This window comes from Canis lupus, unplaced genomic scaffold (assembly GCF_011100685.1).
Source record: "Canis lupus familiaris isolate Mischka breed German Shepherd unplaced genomic scaffold, alternate assembly UU_Cfam_GSD_1.0 chrUn_S1610H1801, whole genome shotgun sequence".
Classification (NCBI taxonomy): domain Eukaryota; kingdom Metazoa; phylum Chordata; class Mammalia; order Carnivora; family Canidae; genus Canis; species Canis lupus.
The window spans coordinates 14,905-36,350 of NW_023330451.1; the positions used below are offsets into that span (position 1 = coordinate 14,905).

Sequence of the window (21,446 nt, forward strand, 5' to 3'; positions counted from 1 at the left end):
CTGCCTTAGGAGAATATTCAGGAGAAGGCACTGAGACAACGGGGGCTGGAATCATTTCAATTGATGGTTTGCATGTGGCTATTTTGTCTCATCACTTAATAGGATATACCTCGATCTCATGTTTAAAATTTCCCTACCAGCATACAGTTTCAGTGGGCCAAGGAGTGTGTAGTCCCCTTAGATACTCATGGCACTGCTTGCCGTTGACCACAGCTCATTTATTGTGTGCACAGGTGAAAAATGAGCATCACAGACGTCCTTAGCGCTGACGACATCGCAGCAGCCCTGCAGGAGTGCCAAGGTAAAGGGCAGTGAGGCGGGGCTGGGGTGGGGGGTGGGGTATTTCCCACCTGGTCACACCTCCAGCAAAGCCAAGAAAATTAAAATGTGGACTTTGCTGAACATTCATGGGATCAGAGAAGAAAACTGTTACCAGTGAAATAACTACAATGAGAGAGCATAGGATTCCTTTGCTGTCAGGTGGAAGAAACTTACTAAAAGTGAAAAAACGTGAGGATATGATGTAGACTGTTTGAATCCAATGACTGCATTTCACATTCTCCCCCGCCCCCATTAGACCAGTGCTGCTTGAGTCTTGGACACTCAGCCTATTAAAAGGGAAGGGGGAGGCATGGGATGGGGGGGGGAGGGAAGGAAGGGGGCAGCAAGAGCAAGTGGGCAGGGAAGTGGGGAGGGCCATAGGAGATGCTGTCACAAAGTCACCTGGTCTTGGTTGCCTCAAAATCTTGCACTAGTCACAGCCCTGTCTTTTTTTTCTTTTTCTTTTCTTTTCTTTTCTTTTCTTTTCTTTTCTTTTCTTTTCTTTTCTTTTCTTTTTTCTTTTCTTTTCTTTTTCCTTTCCATTCCATTTCCTTTCCTTTTTTTTCTCTTCTCTTTCTTCTTCTTCTCCTTCTCCTTTTTAGAGGGAGAGGGAGTGGGAGGACAGAGCTGGAGAGGGAGAGAAAGAATCCTAACCAGGCTCAACATGGGGCTCGATCTTATGACCATGAGATCACGACTTGAGCTAAAAATCAAGAGTCAGACGCTTAGCGGATGAAACCACCCAGCACCCTATCTTCTTTAAAATTCGAAAACAGAGCCTCCCTGTAGCTTGATGATATATCATGAAGAGGGTTTTAATAACTTATGTTTCCAGCACCTTGGTCCAAATACAGAATGTGACCCGATGAGCCTCAGAATAACCCTCTCTCTGTCCTTCAGACCCAGATACTTTCGAACCCCAAAAATTCTTCCAGACATCGGGCCTCTCTAAGATGTCGGCCAGTCAGGTGAAGGATGTTTTTCGGTTCATAGACAATGACCAGAGTGGATATCTGGATGAAGAAGAGCTTAAGTGAGTTTTGTCCTGAGCTTGCTTGCGTGGCACCCCTGACATTGCTAGGTGGGTTGGGAGCAGTGAAGGCCAGTTTGGTAGTATTTCTTCAATGGCCAGCGTTGACACTGGTTCAGCAGAGCCCCACGGAAGGGAAGAACATGAGTCAGTGGGCCATGCATCTTTCCTTGTGAAGCACTAGACATGGGCACTGAAGACTGTAGGTGCAAAAATTCATTCATTGTAGGTTTTTTCTTTGGCAAATGTACTTATCAACAAAACTGTGAAAAAGCATTTTAATCTTTTAAAATTTACTTTTTATTTATTTTTTGAGAGAGAGAGCAAGAGCAGGGGTGAGGGTCAGAGGGAGAAGCAGACTCCCCCCTGAGCTGGGAGCCTGATGCAGGACTCAATCCCAGGACCCCAGGATCATGACCTGACCTGAAGGCAGACAATTCACCAACTGAGCCCCCAGGTGCCCCTCTGAAAAAACACTTTTAAAAACAAAATGCCCACCAGTAGTTTCTACAAGGAAGGCAAGTTTGGCTTGTGAAAGCCTCTGACTGAATATTGCAATGGCCGGGAACAGTCGGTTTGCTTCAGGAGAGAAAAGGGTAATTTTTTCAGGAAATTTCCACCAATTTTGATTGTCCTGCAGGTTTTTCCTCCAGAAGTTCGAGAGTGGTGCTAGAGAGCTGACAGAGTCAGAAACCAAGTCTTTGATGGCAGCTGCAGACAATGATGGTGATGGGAAAATTGGAGCTGACGGTATGTTCACACGTGCACATAGCACAAACAAATTTAGCTCTGGAAGCAATCTGGGGGACTTGGGCGATGAGATCAAGCAGACATGGTTAGTGAAGATCCCCCTTTCTTAACTTTGCTGAGCTTCAGCCTTCTCATTTGTAAAATGGGCCTGATGAGAGGATACAGATGATGTACGTAGAGGCTAGCATGATGTCTGGGGATGTACCATAAAAGCTGATCCTGTGAATCACTGTCTGTGACCCAGGAAATACCCTTCACCTGACCAGGGGACTAGCTATTGTCTGGCTAATATTTGCAAGACACCCTAATGCATCATGAGAATTATGTGAGGAATTTTTACCACTGAGATTTGAACCCCCCTAAGGGAAGGATTGACATTCTCAAGTGTGTCTTGTATCAAAATGTCTCTTGACTTGAATAGGAAAGCCTCTTAGCTTTCAAGGTTTAAACAAATACATTTTATTGGACATTAGCCCACTGACTGGACAATATGGGAGAGTAGATCAAACATCCTGTACGGAGACTTTTGTGTGCAGAGCCCTATATTCAAATTTTAGTATAGAAGCACGGCTGTAGGATTATTTTCATCCAGTTCAGTCATATTGCTTACATGTTTTTTATTTTTATCTTTTTAAAAATTTTATTTATTTGAAAGAGAGATCACAAGGGAGAGGGAGCAGCAGACTTGCCGCTGAGCAGGAAGCTCAACACAGGGCTCTATCCCAGGACCCTGAGATCATGACCTGAGCCAAAGGCAGATGCTTAACCAACTGAGCCACTCAGACACCCCACTTACATGCCTTTTAGCTACACTGTGCATGCCAACTCAGGAGAATTTATGCATGGTCTTTGAGGTGGTACTCATTGGAGATTAAAAATTCCTATTTAGATCCTCTTTTTAAAAACCTATCCAAAATTATACCACTATGACTTACTACACAGGAGTTAATGTAGCTTCTATACATAGCTCAGAAAAATAGTTTAGGTAAGAGAAAATATATTTACTTAAATCTAACCACCAAAAAATTCCAAATAGGCAAAGTGTACCAATAAATACAGAGCAAATCCCCAGTTTTCCAATTTCAGTTGGTCACATCTGCTCATTCTTACCACTACCATCATCACCAGCATTTAGTAATATAAACTCTTGGGGGTAAGGTTAGAGTTCATCAGACAAAAGTGAATTCCAAGCCCCTGCCCCCATGAATTGTTTCCTACATCTGCACAAAGTGGATTCAGAAAAGAGGAAGGAAACCCCCAATCTGTCTTAAAATAGCCAGACAGAGAATTGAGTGATCCCAGATTGCAATAAGTTATTATACCAAATCCATGTGTTGTCAGAGGGAAATGGCTGGACTCACAAATTCGAATACAAGGGGCTCTATTGCAAAGCTGAAGACGTTTGTTAGATTATGCAGGAAGATGGAACACTATAGACCATCTGCACCTGTAGTCAGTGACACATTTTTCCCCTCCTTTTGTGCCCGTGGAGGGGGCCAAACCCATCACCGAACAATCTGCTTCCCTTCCTCTTCAGAACTCTCACTGGCCACAGCATGTCTGGAAAAATACCAAGCCATCTCCACTGATGTTTTCTCACCTCTTCTGTTTTAGAATTCCAGGAAATGGTGCATTCTTAAAAGCCCCAGGCTGTGGAGACAATCAGCCAGAAGGTCTCCAAAGCCCCAGGAATGGGAAACACCACTTCCTCTCCCTAATTTATTTATTCACTCCCCCACCTCCACCCCCACAAGTGCTTCTGCAATTTACTCTTGTTTTAGTGAGGTAATAAGACAGTCATTCATGAATTTTCGATGGTCAGTATGCCCTGATGACTCTGTAAGGCCCTCGGCAGACAATGCCTTTAAAATTCATCCAATAAAGATACGTTTCTCATCATCTGCTGATGTGTGGGTGTGTTGTTTTGTTTTGTTTTGTTTTGTTTTCAGCAAGGTACAGGAATGAAAGCAACTTGGGAGCCGAGGGCTTTTAGAAATATTTCTGGTCTTATCAGCTCAACAGAGGAAAAGGTTGGAGGAAAAAAAGTGACAAACAAATGGCACTGTCAGGCTAGGATTTTCTTAGGGAGTTATTGGAGGCTGAAAGTAATACAAAGAAATTTACAAAGAGCCCAAAATCACCTTTGCTTATGTGTTAGATGGCCTAAGAGGGATTTAAAAGCCAACAGTACAGGACAGAAAAAAGTGTGAGGCTACAGTGGCCCCAAAGCTAAGGAGACTTGCTCTGCCAAATGGGCACAAACCCATTTTTCAAGCTTGCTGCTTTTTTTTTTCTTTTTTCTTTTCTTAGAAAAACAAGCTATCTGAGACTTGCCTGCTCTGACCCAACCTCCTGCCACCTCTCCCTTTCTATCATTACTTTCCTGGCTCTTATTTGATACCACCTGAGCCAATTACACCGAGAATTGCCTTAACTTTGGAGGTGAGCCTTGGGGTCCTGTTACATGGTGTTCATCAGGGTGGGGCAATCTCAAGCAAGGAAATTCTCACTGAGCTGATTTCCAAAGGTGGCAGATGCAAACTGTGGTCTCTGGCTGACCCTGGAAGTTAGGACTCCAGGGAGGAACTGAGCCATTTTCCTGGGAGCCTGCTGTAAGGCTCACAACTTTCACTCCACATGGAGGCTCGTAAGGCCCTGGGCTCTCCTGGATTGCTTCCTTCACACTTAAGTAGCTCAGTGACTTTCGAACCCCTGTTTTTTGGAGGGCCGTGTTAGCTTTTCAAAGCATAGGGTGTATGCTACAAGGGGGCCTCTGGGTTACTCCAGGAGGCCAGTGTTCCCACATTTTTATTTTAAAAACTATGTATTTATTTTAATATGCATTAAAAAATTCAACTAGAACAAACATGTGATTTCAATATCGCTAGGTTAGAACAAAGCTAAGGGGAATATCAGGTTTTTCAAAGCACATCGATTTGAAGAACAGTATCAAGTGATATTCGAGATACAATGTGGTATTTGGAGGGATAAATCCCATAAAGGGCACAACCATTCCCTCCTCATGCCCAAGCCTTCTTGGCAGGAATCAGGCTAGGTCTTCCCCGCCTCAGCTTCTCCTGGTGTGTGCAAATATCCCCCATGAGCATCTGTGATTTGCTCACACTAAAGACAGCAAGAGGGTCTTTCTGACCAATACTGACAACCTTAGAGCCTTGATTCTTCAGACAATCCATGTGTTGCCTTTGCCTTCACACCACACATGGATACTCTGATCCTTCTGTTATTTCATGTCTCTCTGTTAGCTTTTCCCAGCCAATGGTTCTTTATTCCAGCTACAGCTCTAAATACCTCAAAGTGAGCCTGCCCCATTCTTTCGCGGGGCGGGGGCTCAGGCTATCATAAAGGTCAGCGAAGCTAGGTGGTTGATGATGTTTTAAAAATACGTGTTATGAGCTTCTAAGCAATCCATCACCCACTGGCACTGCAAAGGCAACATCGCCCTCATCTAGGTGAGATAATCAGTTTCTCATTTATTTTCTGTCACTGAGGAGGGCATCTGTCTAGGGATAATGACTGGAGGGGTTAGATGGAGCACCCAGGGGACCCTGTGTCATTGGGTCATACTGATGTCCTGACTTGAGGAAGCTATTTGAAAGAAGACGTCTACAAAAGGATCCATTGCCACAAATTTTCCACAGATAGGATTATGGCCAGTTATTCATGAATTTTATTCATTCTGCTGTTTTAAAATGACAAGTCCAGTTATATTTGCCCATGTCAGGTATATTGCTTTTACATTGTTTCAACCCAGTTTTAGGAACTTAATTTCAGAGTCATTGTCAATAGAAAATAAGTAGCAATCAAAACAAAATAAGTAGCCATTTCTGTGTACCTAACATCCAAAACGTGTCAGGTGGTATGCTTCCATGAAACAATCTTTACTCATAACAATTTTAAATTACATTATTTGGATTTTTAAGTGTGGCAGGGAGGAGGGGTGGTACATAACTCCATCCGTGAATGCAAGTAACAACTCTGGGCATTTGAATACATTTGTTAATTAGTGCTTTTTATTTTTCTGATTATTTTTCTAAGTTTAAATTTTGCAAAGACGTTAGCATTTCCAAATCTTTGGTAAGTATAATTTGAAAACAAAAAGCGTTTTCAAAAATTACCCGAGTTTAGTCATTATACAAACTTTGTACAGGGTAATTCATTTTTAAATGAGTCTTATTCAGTATGTACCTCACCAAAAGAGAGAAAGGGTACATAAAATGTCAACACCGGTTATCTCCAGCTGGAAGTATTACAGAACAGTGTGGTAAAACTGAGGCCTTTAAAGAAATGGAGCATAGTAACTAGAGAAATGAAAAACAGATGTAGAATTTACCCGATTTTTGTCACTAAGCCAAATAACAAATTTTGATTTTAAAAAACTTTCATGCCAAAGATGTATCCCACACTCAAATGAATGAAAGCCCTACATACTATTCTGTTCCTGAAATTTCTACTCATTTCTTTGGACTCATTTATATTTTTATATACTGAGGAAAAATTTAAATATGTTAAATATAACATATCCAGAGTCTAATCAAAACTGGAAAAAATCCTGAAATTGTAACAATCTGGAAAAAGGATTGACATGCATGTAAGGCAACTTTTGTGCTTGTGTTCTTGATTTTTAACTAATTTGCAGATGACCACTAGTATACCTCAAGAAAGAATGTTCTCAGCAGTGGCGAGATATATTTTAACTTTGAGATGAGGGCCTAGAGCATATGATAGATTACAGAAGTCTGTTTTTCCTACTTGCTTATAAGATAGGGCTGCGACTGTGGCTTTAATCTGGACTACTTTTACCTCATTGTAGTTTTGACTGACAGTTTGGTAGTTTATAATTTAATGGATGTGATTTGAAAGCCAGTTACCTGAATGTGCCTAATTGTTGAGGCTAATAATAAGAATTATTAAAATAGTTCAAACATTTTGGGTATTTTGCTTCAGCATCTGCACATTATGAAATATTTACATTGATTTTTAAATACATAGTTTTCACCATATTCCCAGCTCAAAAAGAAAGCACAGAAAAACAGCAAAGATGTGAAGTGCTCGTCTGTTCAGGTTTACAAACCACATAGTTAATTCTGTGTGACGATGCAGTTTAATTTTGTCTAATGAGTACTCGGGAATCTAATTTCAAGCAAAAACCTATCTTATATCTCTCCTGCGAATGTGAAGGTATGGTATTACTTTGCAAACACTTAAGACGACAGATGAAATTGGAATCAGGAGGCTCATTTCCACCTGGCCTGTTAATTTATTCACTGGAAAGACTATTCATTTACATGAGGTTGGTTTTAACTGGTTTCAAAAAGTCAGCTTTTTCGGGTAAGGAGTAGATTTTGACATTGTCTTCCTAGGTGTTTTCTACAATGAAAGTAAATAGATTCACATCCTTGAACTATTATTACTGTTATTATTTATTCATGCTGGAATCACCTGAGGAGTTTAATTTTACTCTTTTTTAAAGATTTTACTTATTTATTTCAGAGAGAGAGAGCAGAGAGAGTGCGCACACCAGTGGGGGGGGGGCGGGCGGGAGCAGAGAGAGAGGGAGAAGCAAGTTCCCCACTTGGGGAGGAAACCTGAAGTGGGGCTTGATCTCAGGACCCCCGTATCATGACCTGAGCTGAAGGCAGACACCCAACCAACTGAGCTACCCAGCCACCCCTCCTTGAATTATTTTTAAGTGATGAAATATTTCATTTTTTAAAATGATTTATTTATTTGAGAGAGTGTGTGAAAGAGAACATGGACAAGCAGAGGGGAGGGGTAGAGGGAGAAGCAGACTCTCTGCCAAGCAGTGAGTCCAATGTGGGACTGGATTCCCAGACCCTGAGATCATGTCCTGAGTCGAAGGCACATGCTTAGCCAACTGAGCCACCCAGGTACCCACGTGATAAAATATTTCAAACATAAAGATGACAATAGGTGGCAACAAAACACCTGTGTACCTACCCCCTCACTTTATCAAATCTTGGCACTGCTTGTGTCAATTTGCTTGGGCTGTTGGTACCAGTCTTAGGTGGGTCTGAGATTTGGGGGGTAGGGGTGAAGCGATAGCCATGGTACTTTTATTATGGAAATCAGTAGGGGATGGTCACTTATTCGCTGGCTCCCCTCCTTAGTGTGGGGCCCTCCTTCAGCTATCATGTCCAGGTGTGTCTTTTCTGCTCTGACAAAATACAGCAGCTTTTCCTGGAGAAGCCAGTTCACTTAGGTTGTTTCCGTACTATTGAGAATAATGCTACAGTGAAGGAGTGCAGATCTCTCTTCTAGATAATTTTCGTTTCCCTTGGATACATTGCCACAAGTGGGATTGCTGGATCATATGGTAGTTCTATTTTTAATTTTTCTGAGTACCCTCCATACTGTTTTCCATAGTGACTGCACCAATTTACATTGCCACCATCAGTGCTCAAGGGTTCTCTTTCTCCACATCCTGGCCAGCATTTCTTTCGTCCTTTCAGAAAACTGACCTACCAGGTGTGAGGTGATACCTCATTGTAGTTTTGATTTGCATTTCCCTGATGATGACTGATGTCAAGTGTCTTTCCATGTACTTATTGACCTTTTTCTTTGGAAAAATGTCTATTGAGATCTTTTGCCCATTTTTAAATTGGGTTATTTGGGTTTTTTTCTATTGGGTTGCATGAGTTCCTTGATATTTTTAATATTAACCCTCATCAGATGTGTGGTTTGCAAATATTTTCTTCCATTCCACAGGTTAACTTTCCATTTCATTGACGGTTTCCTTTGCTGTGCAGAAGCTTTTTAGTTTGATTTACTCCCAATTGCTTATTTTTGTTTTTATTGCCTTTGCTTTTGGCATCAAATCTAAAAAATCATCATTGATACCAATGTCAAGGAGCTTACCCCAGTTTTCATCTATGAGTCTTACTGTTTGTCTTTACATCCAAGTAAAGTTTTTAATTTTTCATTCAAACCTTTAATACATATCAAGTTGATTTCTGTATATGGTATAAAAATAGATATCTAGTTTAATTCTTTTGCATGGGGCCATCCTGTTTCCCCAACACCATTTATGGAAGAGACTTGTCCTTTCCCTGTTGTATACTCCTGGTTCCTTTGTCATAAGTTAATTGACCATATATGCATGCATTTATGTTTGGGCTTTCAATTCTATTCCATTTGATCTTTGTGTCTGTTTTTATGCCAGTAGTATAGTGTTTTGATTATTATTGCTTTGTAATATTGTTTGAAACAAACTTTGAAATACTGTTTAAATTATTTAACTGGTCTATTCAGATTTTCTACATCATTTCAGTCTTGGTAGGTTATACATCTCTAGTAATGTCTCCAGCTCTCCTGTCATCTAATTGCTTGATGTGTAATTATTCACAGTAGTTTCTTATGATCCTCATTAGTTCTGTGTTACCAATTGTCATGTCTTCTCTTTTGCCTCTGATTTTTGCATCTTTTTTCTCCATCTAGCTAAAGGTCTGTCAATCTTGTTTATTTTTTTCAAAAACCTACCTCCTCATTTCATTGATCTTTTCCATTGTCTTTTAGTCTCTATGTCGTTTCTTTCCAATCTGATTTTTGGGTTTTCCTCTTTTCCTACTAAATTTGGGCTTAGTTTGTTCTTTTGTTAATTCCTTGAGGTGTAAACTTAGGCTGTTTGAGAGCTTTCTTTTTTATATATATTTTGTTTATTTATTTGAGAGAGAGCACAAGTGAGCACAGCAGAGGGAGAGGAAGAAGCAGACTCCTTGCTGTGCAGCTAGCCTGGACACAGGGCTCAATCCCAGGATCCTGGGATGATAACCTGAGCTGAGGTCATGCTTTATGGACTGAGCCACCCAAGCACCCCCCTTTCTCCCCCTTAATATAGGCACTTATCTCTATATACTTCCTTCTTCTTGAAACTATTTTTGCTGCACTCAGTTTTTGCTATGTTGTTTTCATTCCCATTTGTCTCAATATATTTTTTGATTTCCATTTTTAAAAAATATTTATTATTTATGTTATAATATATATTACTTATGTTATAATATATAACATAATATGTATATTATGTTATAATATGTATTACTTATATATTTTTTTATTTCCATTTTTAAAAAATACTTACTTATTATTATTATAGCCACTGGAGGGCACTCTTGTCCTATTTAAAACCTTTTTGCTATGGTGCTAGTGGGGCTCAGGAATGCCTGCTGGCTCTCAGAGCTAGGTAATTTGGGGGCCCATCCCTTGGGTGGTGACTGTAAAAGTTGGCATACTACACGTGTTGAAGGGAACCAGAGGGGAAAATCGGGTGTAGTGCCAACCAGCTATTTTGGGTTCTGGGAAGGATTGCAGCCAGCCCCTGAATGCGTGCTAAATTAGAAGCCAGACCCTCAGGCAGCGGTTCGTAAGTGTACAAATTCCTTCCAGGCAAAGACCACAGATAGACATTTCACCTGCTCCCTTTGCACTGAGTTTAGAAGGGATTGCCATGGGGAGTGCTCACATGCCCATAAGAACTACTTTGCTATATAGTCTTGTAGGTCTAGTAAATCCAAGTCCCACTGGCATTCAAAGTTAGGTGTTTTGGAGATGGGAGCTGTGGGTGGGGGTCTTAAAGGTTGGGGTGCTCGATGTACAATCCAAACCCAGGGAGAGGCTAGGAGTTGAGGGTTCCCTCCTAATTGTATGATGCTGTGCTCAGGTGGGCATTGTGGCGAGACCATGTCTCACCCTATTCTAACCCGTTTTGATCTGGGTATTTCCTCATTTGACTGTGTAGGAGTCACTCAGCTTGTTTCTGGATTTCTCCCAGAAGGAATTGCTCTATGTATAGCTGTACATTCAGTGTGTTTGTGGGAATAGAGAAGTTCAGGGGCCTCCTGAGGTGGGGGGGGGGGGGATGCCAAAGCCCTACATGGGAAAGGAGTATTTGGTGCTCAATCCATACTAGTAACTCATCTTTATTCCTCTCTAGTCTTGTGGTTTTGAGTGGCGGGGTCCATCGAGGCCACAGCTACCTCCACTCTGTCCTGACTTTAAGGCCGCTCAGGTCTGGCTTTCTCTGAATTACTTCTATATATCAGTAAAACATTTGGCTGCTTCCTGCACCGAGTAGCAACCTACTGCCTAGACACTCATGAGGCTATGGTACCGTTGCTTGCATCATGCTTGACACAGAGGGAAACTCTGTGAGGCTTGCTACCTCCCCAGCTTCACAAGGAAGCAACAACACATTCTCTCTACTTTGAGGTCTCCAAAACCATCTAAGTGTCCATCATCACCACTCCTCCCACACCACGCCCATGTACAACCCCAGAGTGTGAGAGGGGGATGCATCAATATCTAAGCTTTTTTGCTTCCCGATTTGAAACTTAAAAATCTCTTTGATTTCTGGGTTTTTGTTTCATTTGGTTTTGTATCATCTGTTTCCTGTGGCAGTTAATTTAATTGATTGGGTGCAGAGGAGGCAAAGTCTACAAGGAAGTAGAAGTGTGCTGGGGAGAAAGGTCGACTAATATTCTAAAGTGCTCATGCATCACATTTGCATAGTACTTTGTACTTTACAAAGTGTTTTCACTTGCACCATCTAGTTTAATTCTGCAATAACCTTGTGAGGCAGGTACTAACCTTATTTCGCCAAGGAGGAAACTGAGATTAAATAACATAAGTGATTAGTCAAAAGTCATTCAACTGATAAATGGCAAAACCAGAACTCAAATCCAGGTGTTCCAACGTCAGCCCTGGGCTCTTCCTTCTACTTTTCCAGAAGTATTTACTCAGGGCCAAAGGAGACTTCTTTATCTTGGAGTTTTCAGGTTACATGGAGTCACAAGGTCCTGGGCAGGTGCTTTAGGGTCCCCAAGGAAGATGGGATTGGTGGGTAGCACCTAGAAAAAGCCAAAAGGTACTCCTAGACCTCAGTCCTATCCCTTGGGCTCTCATTTAACCATGGTAGCTCTGCATCTATTTTATGTATTAGAACTCTCCATAGACTTTTTGGGGGATAGAAAGAGAGGAGAGAGGATTCTGTTACCTTAAAATATTTTAAAATTATTGCTTTAATACCAAAACACTGTATTTAGTGCAGAATTTCATGCAACAGAGTAAGTTAGTTGGGAAAGTGTTTCAAGGGCAAGTAATGACAAACATTTGTTGAATAATGATGAAGTGCTGGGCACTCTATATTCAATTCGTGGTCCTATTTAATTCTTTTAAAAAAAGATTTTATTTATTCATAGAGACACAGAGAGAGGCAGAGACATAGGCAGAGGGAGAAGCAGGCTCCCTGCAGGGAGCGGGATGGGGGGCTCTATCCCAGGACCCTGGGATCAGCACCTGAGCCAAAGGCAAGTGCTCAACCACTGGGCCACCCGGGCGTCCCCCATTTAATTCTTTTTTTTTTTTATTTTTATTTATTTATGATAGTCACACACACACACAGAGGCAGAGACATAGGCAGAAGGAGAAGCAGGCTCCATGCACCGGGAGCCCGACGTGGGACTCGATCCCGGGTCTCCAGGACAGCGCCCTGGGCCAAAGGCAGGCGCTAAACCGCTGCGCCACCCAGGGTCCACCCCCCCCCCCCCCGACCATTTAATTCTTAAAACAAAATTCCTACTAGGCAAGCATTTGCTACTCATCATTTTACAAATATGAACTAGAGGCTGGAGAAAAGCTAGGTAACAGGTCCCAGGTTTCGCACTGTGCGAGGGACCAGGTTAGGATAAATACCCAGTCCAAATTCCAGTGCATCTCCTCCCTAAACATTAAAGTCTACTCTACCAGGTTGAATATGAGGTCCTGTTCCTAAACTTCACCTGTGACCAAGGAGTCATCCTAAACTGAGGTCTTCTTGAGTTTGGCCAAGCAGGCTGCCATGCAAGGGCTCGGACTCCCAATACCAGAGGCCAGAAGTGACGAGCTGTTCCAACATGGCACAATCCATAGGGCTCAAAAGCAAGTGACTCCTCGATGCGAAGAAAGGACGATGCCCTGGTCGCCGAGGCCCGGGACGGCGCGCTCCGCGGGGAATGCACGCTCTGCTCCCGCGTGGACCACACACGCCGCGCCCTCGCTTCTGCGCACAACCATTCTCCCCAGAGCCACGGGAGCTGGGCTAAGACGCAAACCCCGTTGGTTAGGGTTGACCCAGCGGTCACCTCAGGTCGCTCAAACAGGGATCAAAAAAGCCTATACAGGCCAGGCGGGACCCTGTAGATGATGGAAGTGGGCAAATCGCCCAGCTTAATGCACCTCATCTTCCTTTGCGCCTTCACTCTCCCTTCTAAAAAAACAAAACAAAACAAAAAAACAACCTATGCCCGTTCTATTTTTCTTTAAATACTCAGCTCTCGCTTCAGCCAGGACACAAACCTGGGAACCACCAAACAAAAAAAGTTTCACTTTCACCGCCACTCTCAAACAAGAAGCACCTGCGGCAGAAACCAACGCAAAACGAACCCTCACCGGACCTCGCCAAAAGGGGATGCTGGGCGGCAGGTTCTCTTTCCGGGTCGGCGGCAACCACTTCCGGGGCGGCCGCGAGCGAGGCGGAAGTGCGGTCTCCTCAGGGCGGCTGTCTCTGGGCGGGCCGAGGGAGGCTCCCGAGGCTGGGGGCCGGGCCGGGATGGCGGCAGCGGCGGCCGGGGCCGGGGCCGGGACGGCCCAGGAGAAGCAGTTCCCGCCGGCGCTGCTGAGCTTCTTCATCTACAACCCGCGCTTCGGGCCGCGCGAGGGCGAGGTGCGCGGAGCGGTGCCGTGGGCGGGTGCCAGCCGGCGGTCGGAGGAGGGCCGGAGGGCGGGGGCGGTGGCCGGCCGGCCCGCGTCGGAGCCGGAGAAGGCGGGGGGTGGGGCGCGCCCGGAGGAGGGGGGCGGGGGATACCGCGCAGCACCTGTCACTCCCCTCCCGGGGCGGCTTTTACCGAGGCTGCTTTGTGCCGGGCGTGCGCCCGCGGAACGAGTGGGGGCCGGGCAGGGTCTCTGGACGGAGGCTCGGCAGGCTCATCACTCCACGCAGGGTGAGTGAGTTTCCGCGCTTCTGCGCCAATCCCGGGTAAGTAAAATTGAGCTTATGTTTTTGTTAGTACAAGTCCCGGACTAGAAGCATGGATGGAGAGTGGTGGCCTATGTGGTCCTAAGATAACTCAGGCTTGGAGGAGCATAGGAAAGTTTTGTGTTGTTTTTCCGAATTGCTAAATAAATTCCAGGGATGGGTTTTGTTTGTTTTATAGGTGGGGACGGTGACTTCCCCAAAGGATGTCCGGTTGGGCTGGCAGCAAGTCACGTTTGTTTGTTTATTTATTTATTTATTATTTATTTATTTATTTAAATAGACAGAGAGAGGCTGAGACATAGGCAGAGGGAGAAGCAGGCTCCCTCTGGGGAGCCGGATGGGGCACTCGATCCGAAGACCACCCTCACCCCCATCACGACCAGAACCAAAGGCAGATGCTCAACCACTGGGCCACCCAGGTGCCCCTCAGGGTCCTTTGAAAGGCTCTGAGTTCTAATGCTCTTGAACCTGCTGAGTTTTACTTGCAAGGAGGCAGTAAGTCTGCACATGTGCGCACACGCTTTTTTTTTTTTTTTTTTTTTACAAACGGTGTTTTTTGCAAAATTAGTGTGAGGAAAGAAACTGTAAGATTGAGTTTTCAGAGTAATTGTTTTGTGCGCCTCCAGAGGACTTGTGACTTAACTGTATATCACAATGGCCTTCTAGGCTGGTGAGCATCATTTACATATCAAGGAGAAGACAATTTTTGATTTTTCTGAAAAGGGTTTTTTGTTTTGTTTTGCTGCTGGCATGTGTGATGTGAGAGCTTGACATTGAACAGCATTTTTAACAGCTGAGATGATTTTTTTAAAAATGCTTATGTTAATGTGATGATTTTGTTTTTCCATACTTTAGGAGGAAAATAAAATTTTATTTTACCATCCAAATGAAGTTGAAAAGAATGAGAAAATTAGAAATGTTGGATTATGTGAAGCTATTGTACAGTTTACAAGGTAATGCCCTTAAATGCAGAGCTCAGTAAGCTCCGTGAATTCTTACAACTTCGAGAACTGTCCCCCAACATTTTTTTTTTAACCTTTTTAGGACCTTTAGTCCATCAAAACCTGCAAAGTCTTTACATACACAGAAGAATAGACAGTTCTTCAATGAACCAGAAGAGAATTTCTGGATGGTCATGGTACTTGCATATACAGTACATCTTTTTGAGTTTGTGTAGTGAGATTATGGGTGATCTTTTCTCTTAGGACTTTAGAGAAGTCCTCTAGCTATTGCAAAGTAAAATTACAATAAAGTTGGTTGCACATATTCAGTGTATGTGTTCTTGGGGCTGTTTTAAGTTGTGTTTTTGGTGTTGTGACATGCTCAGATTTTTTCATTTAAGAGAAAATTAAAAACTTATATAATTGGGTCATTGTGTAATTTCGTCCTATCAAAATTTTGTAGGTTGTTCGGAATCCTATAATTGAAAAGCAAAGTAAAGATGGAAAACCAATTGTTGAATACCAAGAGGAGGAGTTGTTGGTAATATGTCATTTTTTGTTTCATATTTTTAGAAAACCTGTTACTGAATATGTTGAGTGACTTGGTCAACTTTAAGCAGTCACCTTTGTAGAAGATTCTGAGGTTCTGCATAGTGAAGTTTCATATCTGTTTACATTAGCACAGTTGTATAAAAATCTGTATCTTGTCTCCCTAGTGTCTTCTAATCATCTTTTTATAAGCCCTCCTAAAATTAGGCTTGCTGGTTCATAACTGAATTTAAATACATCTCACTGTCAGCACACAACTGTTGTGGGTCCAAGCTTATAAGCACTATATTGCGTTGCCAAGAGTCATTGTACATTTGCTATGCCATGGACTTTTTCCCCCTTGAATTGAGATCTGTGTCTTTATGCTTGCAGGACAAGGTTTATAGTTCAGTGTTACAGCAGTGCTATAGCATGTACAAGGTAAGCACGAAGTTCTTTCTGAATTGAGTCTAGCCAGTTACCCCTGTTTACAGGGATTGTTTCAAAATCTTAGTTCTTTAGATGACTGTGTGGTGACTATATCTGTTTTAAGGGAAGAAATAATGAGGCCTTTGAAACTGCATTGAGATTTATGTATAGACTTATTCGCTGAGTAGTGAGTCTTTCTCTGTTCCTAGCAGTACTAGGAATGTATCCCAGTTGGTAAACAAGAGAGTCCATATGCTTGAGGAAAAGGCATACTGTAGATATTTGTATGATTTAAGAAGTCTGGCAATATTATTTACATAAAATGAAATTTAGTTATGAGATGAGGTTACGAAAAAAAAAATGCAGGGTGCCCAGGTAGCTTAGTTGGTTAAGCATCTGACTCTTGATCTCAGCTGAAGTCTTGATCTGTCTCAGGGTCATGAGTTCAAGCCCAGTGTTGGTCTCTATGCTGAGCATGAAGCTTACTTTAAAAAAAAAAAAAATCTCCCAAATGATTCAGTGATTACACAGAAATGATATCACTTAACAGTGTTGATTTTGTGTGTGATTTATTTTATAACTCAGGCCCTTTCATGTAAATATTTTCTATATGTTTAAAAGGAATGGGGTGGGGGGTTAAATAAGCCAAATTAGTTAATCTAAAAGGAAAAGAATTTGTTATACTGGTAAATTGCAGGGTATAAGAAACTGACTTTTAAAAAAATTTTTTTGCATCATTAGCTTTTTAATGGTACATTCCTGAGAGCCATGGAAGATGGAGGTGTCAAGCTCCTAAAAGAAAGATTAGAGAAATTCTTCCATCGGGTAAGTATTATGAATTTTATTTATAATCTTTGTAGTCTTCAAAAAGACTTTTAGAAATAAACATACAATTTTGCTTCTCCTTTAGGAAAAACTTAGGACTTGAAAGTGACAAAGTGTAAGATACATTGTGGCAAAATGAGATCAGTGAGAAAACTCTTTAGACTTGCATTCTTGAATCTTTTCATAACTTTTTGTGCAGGATCAGAGCATCCTGCCATTTGTGTGCATCCCCACATCATCTTGGAGACACCTTTTGTCTTAATCCTTGGTCAACCTGTGTTGTTAGTGTGGGCTTACTCAAAATGAACTTCCTGCATGATGATTGGTCAATTAGCCGAATTTAAACTCTTTACCTGAATATACATTCTTATGGATTGATTATTGTTCACTGAACAGTATTGTTTAATCTGTATTGATGCAGTAGAAAAGTTATTGCTGTAATATAGACTTTATCACCTTAGTGGTTATTAGTGTGATTTTTCCCGAACAATAAATGAATGTGCCTATATAGTTGTCACTCTGTTACACTGTAAGTTTTTTATAGCTTATCGCTGGTAAAATTCAGTTTAGCTTAGAGGAATAATTCTCAATTTATTTTTTCCCCTAAACTACATTTTCTCTGTTTTTGAATTATTTTGTTTTTATGAATTACTTTTGTTTCCTCTTTGTTTCTTCATTCTAGTGACCATCATTTACTCTTATGCTGTCTCCTGACTTCTGTCCTTGCCTTTTTATTACTCTCCTACCTATCAACAACTGACTACCTGTGCTCTCAGTGTTATTTTTGCAGAAGATGGCACTGTCAGTCCATATCAATATATAGGTCCCTAATGAGATATAATTTGAGAATCATTCATTTAGGGAATTAAATACCTCAAAGAGATAAGATAATTCTGAATAAATATTAACAGTTTACATTTGAACTTTATATTTTGAAATTGGTATTGATTTCACATCCAGTTAGCTGTGGCTAATCTGCTTATTGGTCTTGTCAGTGTGCTAGGATGTAATCTTATCCTAAGTTGACTAATTATTCTCAGCTTTCAGAGTGCTATATTCAGTGTACTCTTAGTAAGTTTAATGCCTTATTTTTTCCTACAGTACTTGCAAACGTTGCATTTGCAGTCATGTGATCTCCTTGACATTTTTGGTGGAATCAGCTTCTTCCCATTGGATAAAATGACTTATTTGAAAATCCAGTCCTTTATTAATAGAATGGAGGAAAGCCTGAGTATAGTCAAATACACTGCCTTTCTCTATAACGATCAACTAATCTGGTATGTACACCCTAAGGCTTGGCATATAAAAGAAGAAAACCTATTAAGATAATAAAAACAGCAGTGACTGGATCGATAGGTTGTCAAATTGGAATGAATAGCAAGGGGGCAAGGTAGGAAGCATCTTTACAGATGCTGTCAAAATAAAGCAGTGATCATTTAAACTAAAAGTAGGGTGATTTGGGTTAAAAAGACAAAGCAGGGGAATTTAAAATTGGTTGCATGAAAGGTATAGAAAATGTTCGTGTCAAGTGAAGTTTAGGGATCCTATTTTTATTTGGGTGTTCTTCGGAAAACTTCTTTAAAGAAACAGTATAATAAATGTGGAAAGCATACTTTTCATACTTTATTTTCAAGCTAGATTTTTAAAAATATCCAAGAAGTTAAATGTGCCATAAAACCAGAAAGTTACCTACTGGCAACCAACTGTGCATCCTGTAGTAGGAACAAAAACATAATTTCTTTGGAAGTGTTGATACTCAGGAAGAAAGGAGAAACTAAACGCTCTCAGCTACCCAGGACAGCTCTAGAAAAGCCATGTGACCTTGACCATATAGAGGCTGTGTGGCTCAGAGACATCCAGAGTCCTCTGATTGTCTGAGATGGGCTCCTAGAGTTCAGGAGCTGTTCCGGGTGCTCACTAGTGTTGAGTTTTCACGTTTACATGGACTGTATCCCACTTTCTGCAGTTCAGGTTGTGGCCGTATTTGAGCCCAAAAACTTGAGTTCAGCTAACACAAAAGGCAGTAATGGTTCTGGAAACCCTTCCTCTCCCTGCCAAGATCTTGTGGCATCATTTCAGGAAGAGAAATAGGCTAATCGAAAGAAATTTGAATCCGTTTATTTTTTTTTTAATTATTTATTTATTTATTTATTTATGATAGTCACAGAGAGAGAGAGAGGCAGAGACACAGGCAGAGGGAGAAGCAGGCTCCATGCACCAGGAGCCCGATGTGGGACTCGATCCCGGATCTCCAGGATCGCGCCCTGGGCCAAAGGCAGGCGCCAAACCGCTGCGCCACCCAGGGATCCCTTGAATCCGTTTATTAAACACGTTGATGAGTTTTCATGTAGAATTTGTGCGTGTGTTCTGCCCCCCCCCCCCCCCCCCCATGAAAGCAGCATGAAATCCAGATGAAAAAGCCCTTCCCTTCACATTTAACAAGTTATTTAGCAGAACACATGATGCTATATTAGCTGGTCCTGTTCTAGTTGCTTTTTATAATTTTCACGCTATGGTAGTCAAATGAGATTCTTAATGCTGTTGTGAGAGGTGGAAGAGTTAACACAGGGTTGGAGGGTGTCAGGTCTGAGGAGGGAGCAGCCCTCCACAGGCAGAAATTCCAGGGAGGTGCTGCTGGGAAGGCTTTCCCCCTTACCCCCCCACCCCCATTCCCCCACCGCAGTGAGGAGACAGACGGATATGCTAGAATTCCATGGCAGTCCATGACCTGGGTGCTCCTGTCGGAGGAAGGTAGCTCAGATTCTAATCGCCTGACATAGCATAACCCCTGACGTGGGCATGAACCCGGGGTGAGAAAGGGTACAGGCCTAGAGCAAGAGGGTCCCCCTCAAAGTCAGCAGCTTCTGCTGAGAGGCCGATGAGCCAGTAGGACCAGTGGGGTTGAAGTCTGGAAGCCTGAACTCACAGGGCTGCGTGTTGCCCTAGTCCTAGGGATCCTGTTGGCATCTTTGTCTTTGTGAAGGACAGCCCCTGGAGTTAAGCTGTGCCCAGCTCCGATGGCTGCACAGCGCTGCTTTGGGATCCCACCACAATATGCAGACAGGGCAAGGTTGGCCCCAGGCAGTCATCATAAGGAGGAGTTTCAAAAAAACCAACATATTGTGGGAGGCAACTGTTAGTTACAAAGCTGGTCTGTTTAAATACCAATGAAGTATTTTATATTTCACGAATAGGATATATATTTGCTCCTAATTGCTTACTATTATATATGTGTGTACATGTGCCCATGTGCACGTATTTAGTTTTGAATGCTTTGTGAAGTGGAGCCCAATGTTTTTTTTTCCAATCATTTTAATTTTTTTCCTCATGATAAATATACTCTTTAGTCCCATCCCCTATCCCCCCGCCCCGCCCTGTAACCATCTGTTTGTTCTCTGTAGTTAAAAGTATGTTTCTTGGCTTGTCTCTCTCTCTTTTGTCCTTTGCTCATTATTTTTTTAAATTCTACAAGTCAAGTCATATGGTATTTATCTTTCTCTGACTTATTTCACTTAGCATTGTAGTCTTTAGTTCTATCCATATTACTGCAAATGGTAAGATTTCATTTTTTATGACTGAATAATACTCTGTTTATGTGTGTGTGTGTATGTGTGTGTGTATATATATATATACGCACCACATATTTATTCATTTACCTATTTACGGACACTTGGGCTGCTTCCATAATTTGGCTATTGTAAATAATGCTGCTATAAACATGGAGGGGGGTACATGTATCCCTTTGAATTAGTTTTTTTTTTTTTATATATATTTTGGATAAATATCCAGTAGTACAATTGCTAGATCGTAGGATAGTTCTATTTTCAATTTTTCTAGGAACCTCTGTACTGTTTTCCACAGTGGCTGTATCGCCACCAGTTTGCATTCCTAGCAACATTGCATAAGGGTTCCTTTTTTCCCCCACATCCTCATCAACACCTGTTGTTTCTTATGTTGTTAATTTAGCCATTCTGACAAAATTACCTCATTCTAATTTTGATTTGCATTTCCCTGATGATAACTCATCATGAGCATCTTTTCATGTGTCTGTTGGCCATCTGGACATCTTCTTTGGAGAAATGTCTGTTTATATCTTTTGCCCATTTTTTAATTGGATTATTTGTTTTTTGGGTAATGAATTATATCAGTTCTTTATATAGTTCAGATATTAACCCTTTATCGGATTTGCAAATATCTTCTCCCGTTCAGTAGATTGCCTTTTTTATGGTTTCCTTCACTCTCCAGACACTTTTTATTTTGATATAGTCCCAATAGTTTATTTCCCTTGCTCTAGGAGACATATCTTGAAAAATGTTGCAACAGCTGATGTCAGAGACATTACTGCCTGAGCTCTCTTCAAGGATTTTTATGGTTTCAGGTTTCACATTTAGGTCTTTAGTCCATTTTGAGTTTCTTTTTGTGTATGGTGTAAGAAAGAGGTCCAGTTGCATTCTTCTGCATGTTGCAGTTGTGTTTTCCTGACACCATTTGTTGAAATGACCATCTTTTCCCCATTGGATATTCACTCCTTTGGTGAAGGTTAATTGACCATATAATTGTGGGTTTATTTCTGGAG

At 41.7% G+C, this 21,446-nt stretch overlaps 2 protein-coding genes across 4 annotated transcripts in view; both read left to right on the forward strand.

The window, feature by feature from the left end:
* The first annotated feature begins 239 nt into the window (after positions 1-239).
* On the forward strand, positions 240-4,000 carry LOC119878428 (oncomodulin). The gene is made up of 4 exons (XM_038589055.1): positions 240-301; positions 1,222-1,354; positions 1,992-2,101; positions 3,716-4,000. The coding sequence occupies exons 1-4, from the start codon at positions 241-243 to the stop codon at positions 3,739-3,741; spliced, it is 330 nt and encodes a 109-aa protein (XP_038444983.1). The 5' UTR covers position 240; the 3' UTR covers positions 3,742-4,000.
* Positions 4,001-13,638: 9,638 nt separating this feature from the next.
* LOC119878427 (vacuolar fusion protein CCZ1 homolog) overlaps positions 13,639-21,446 on the forward strand; it is a 30,847-nt gene continuing 23,039 nt past the window's right edge. The window contains exons 1-7 of one of the 3 annotated variants that reach the window (XM_038589052.1): positions 13,639-13,835; positions 15,003-15,100; positions 15,192-15,285; positions 15,552-15,629; positions 16,010-16,057; positions 16,787-16,870; positions 17,972-18,147. In XM_038589052.1, coding sequence (XP_038444980.1) covers positions 13,722-13,835; positions 15,003-15,100; positions 15,192-15,285; positions 15,552-15,629; positions 16,010-16,057; positions 16,787-16,870; positions 17,972-18,147 — 692 coding nt within the window. In that variant the 5' untranslated portion in view covers positions 13,639-13,721. Of the gene's footprint in view, positions 13,836-14,026; positions 14,148-15,002; positions 15,101-15,191; positions 15,286-15,551; positions 15,630-16,009; positions 16,058-16,786; positions 16,871-17,971; positions 18,148-21,446 lie in introns of those variants that run through there. The other 2 variants (XM_038589053.1, XM_038589054.1) reach the window with 2 other exon arrangements.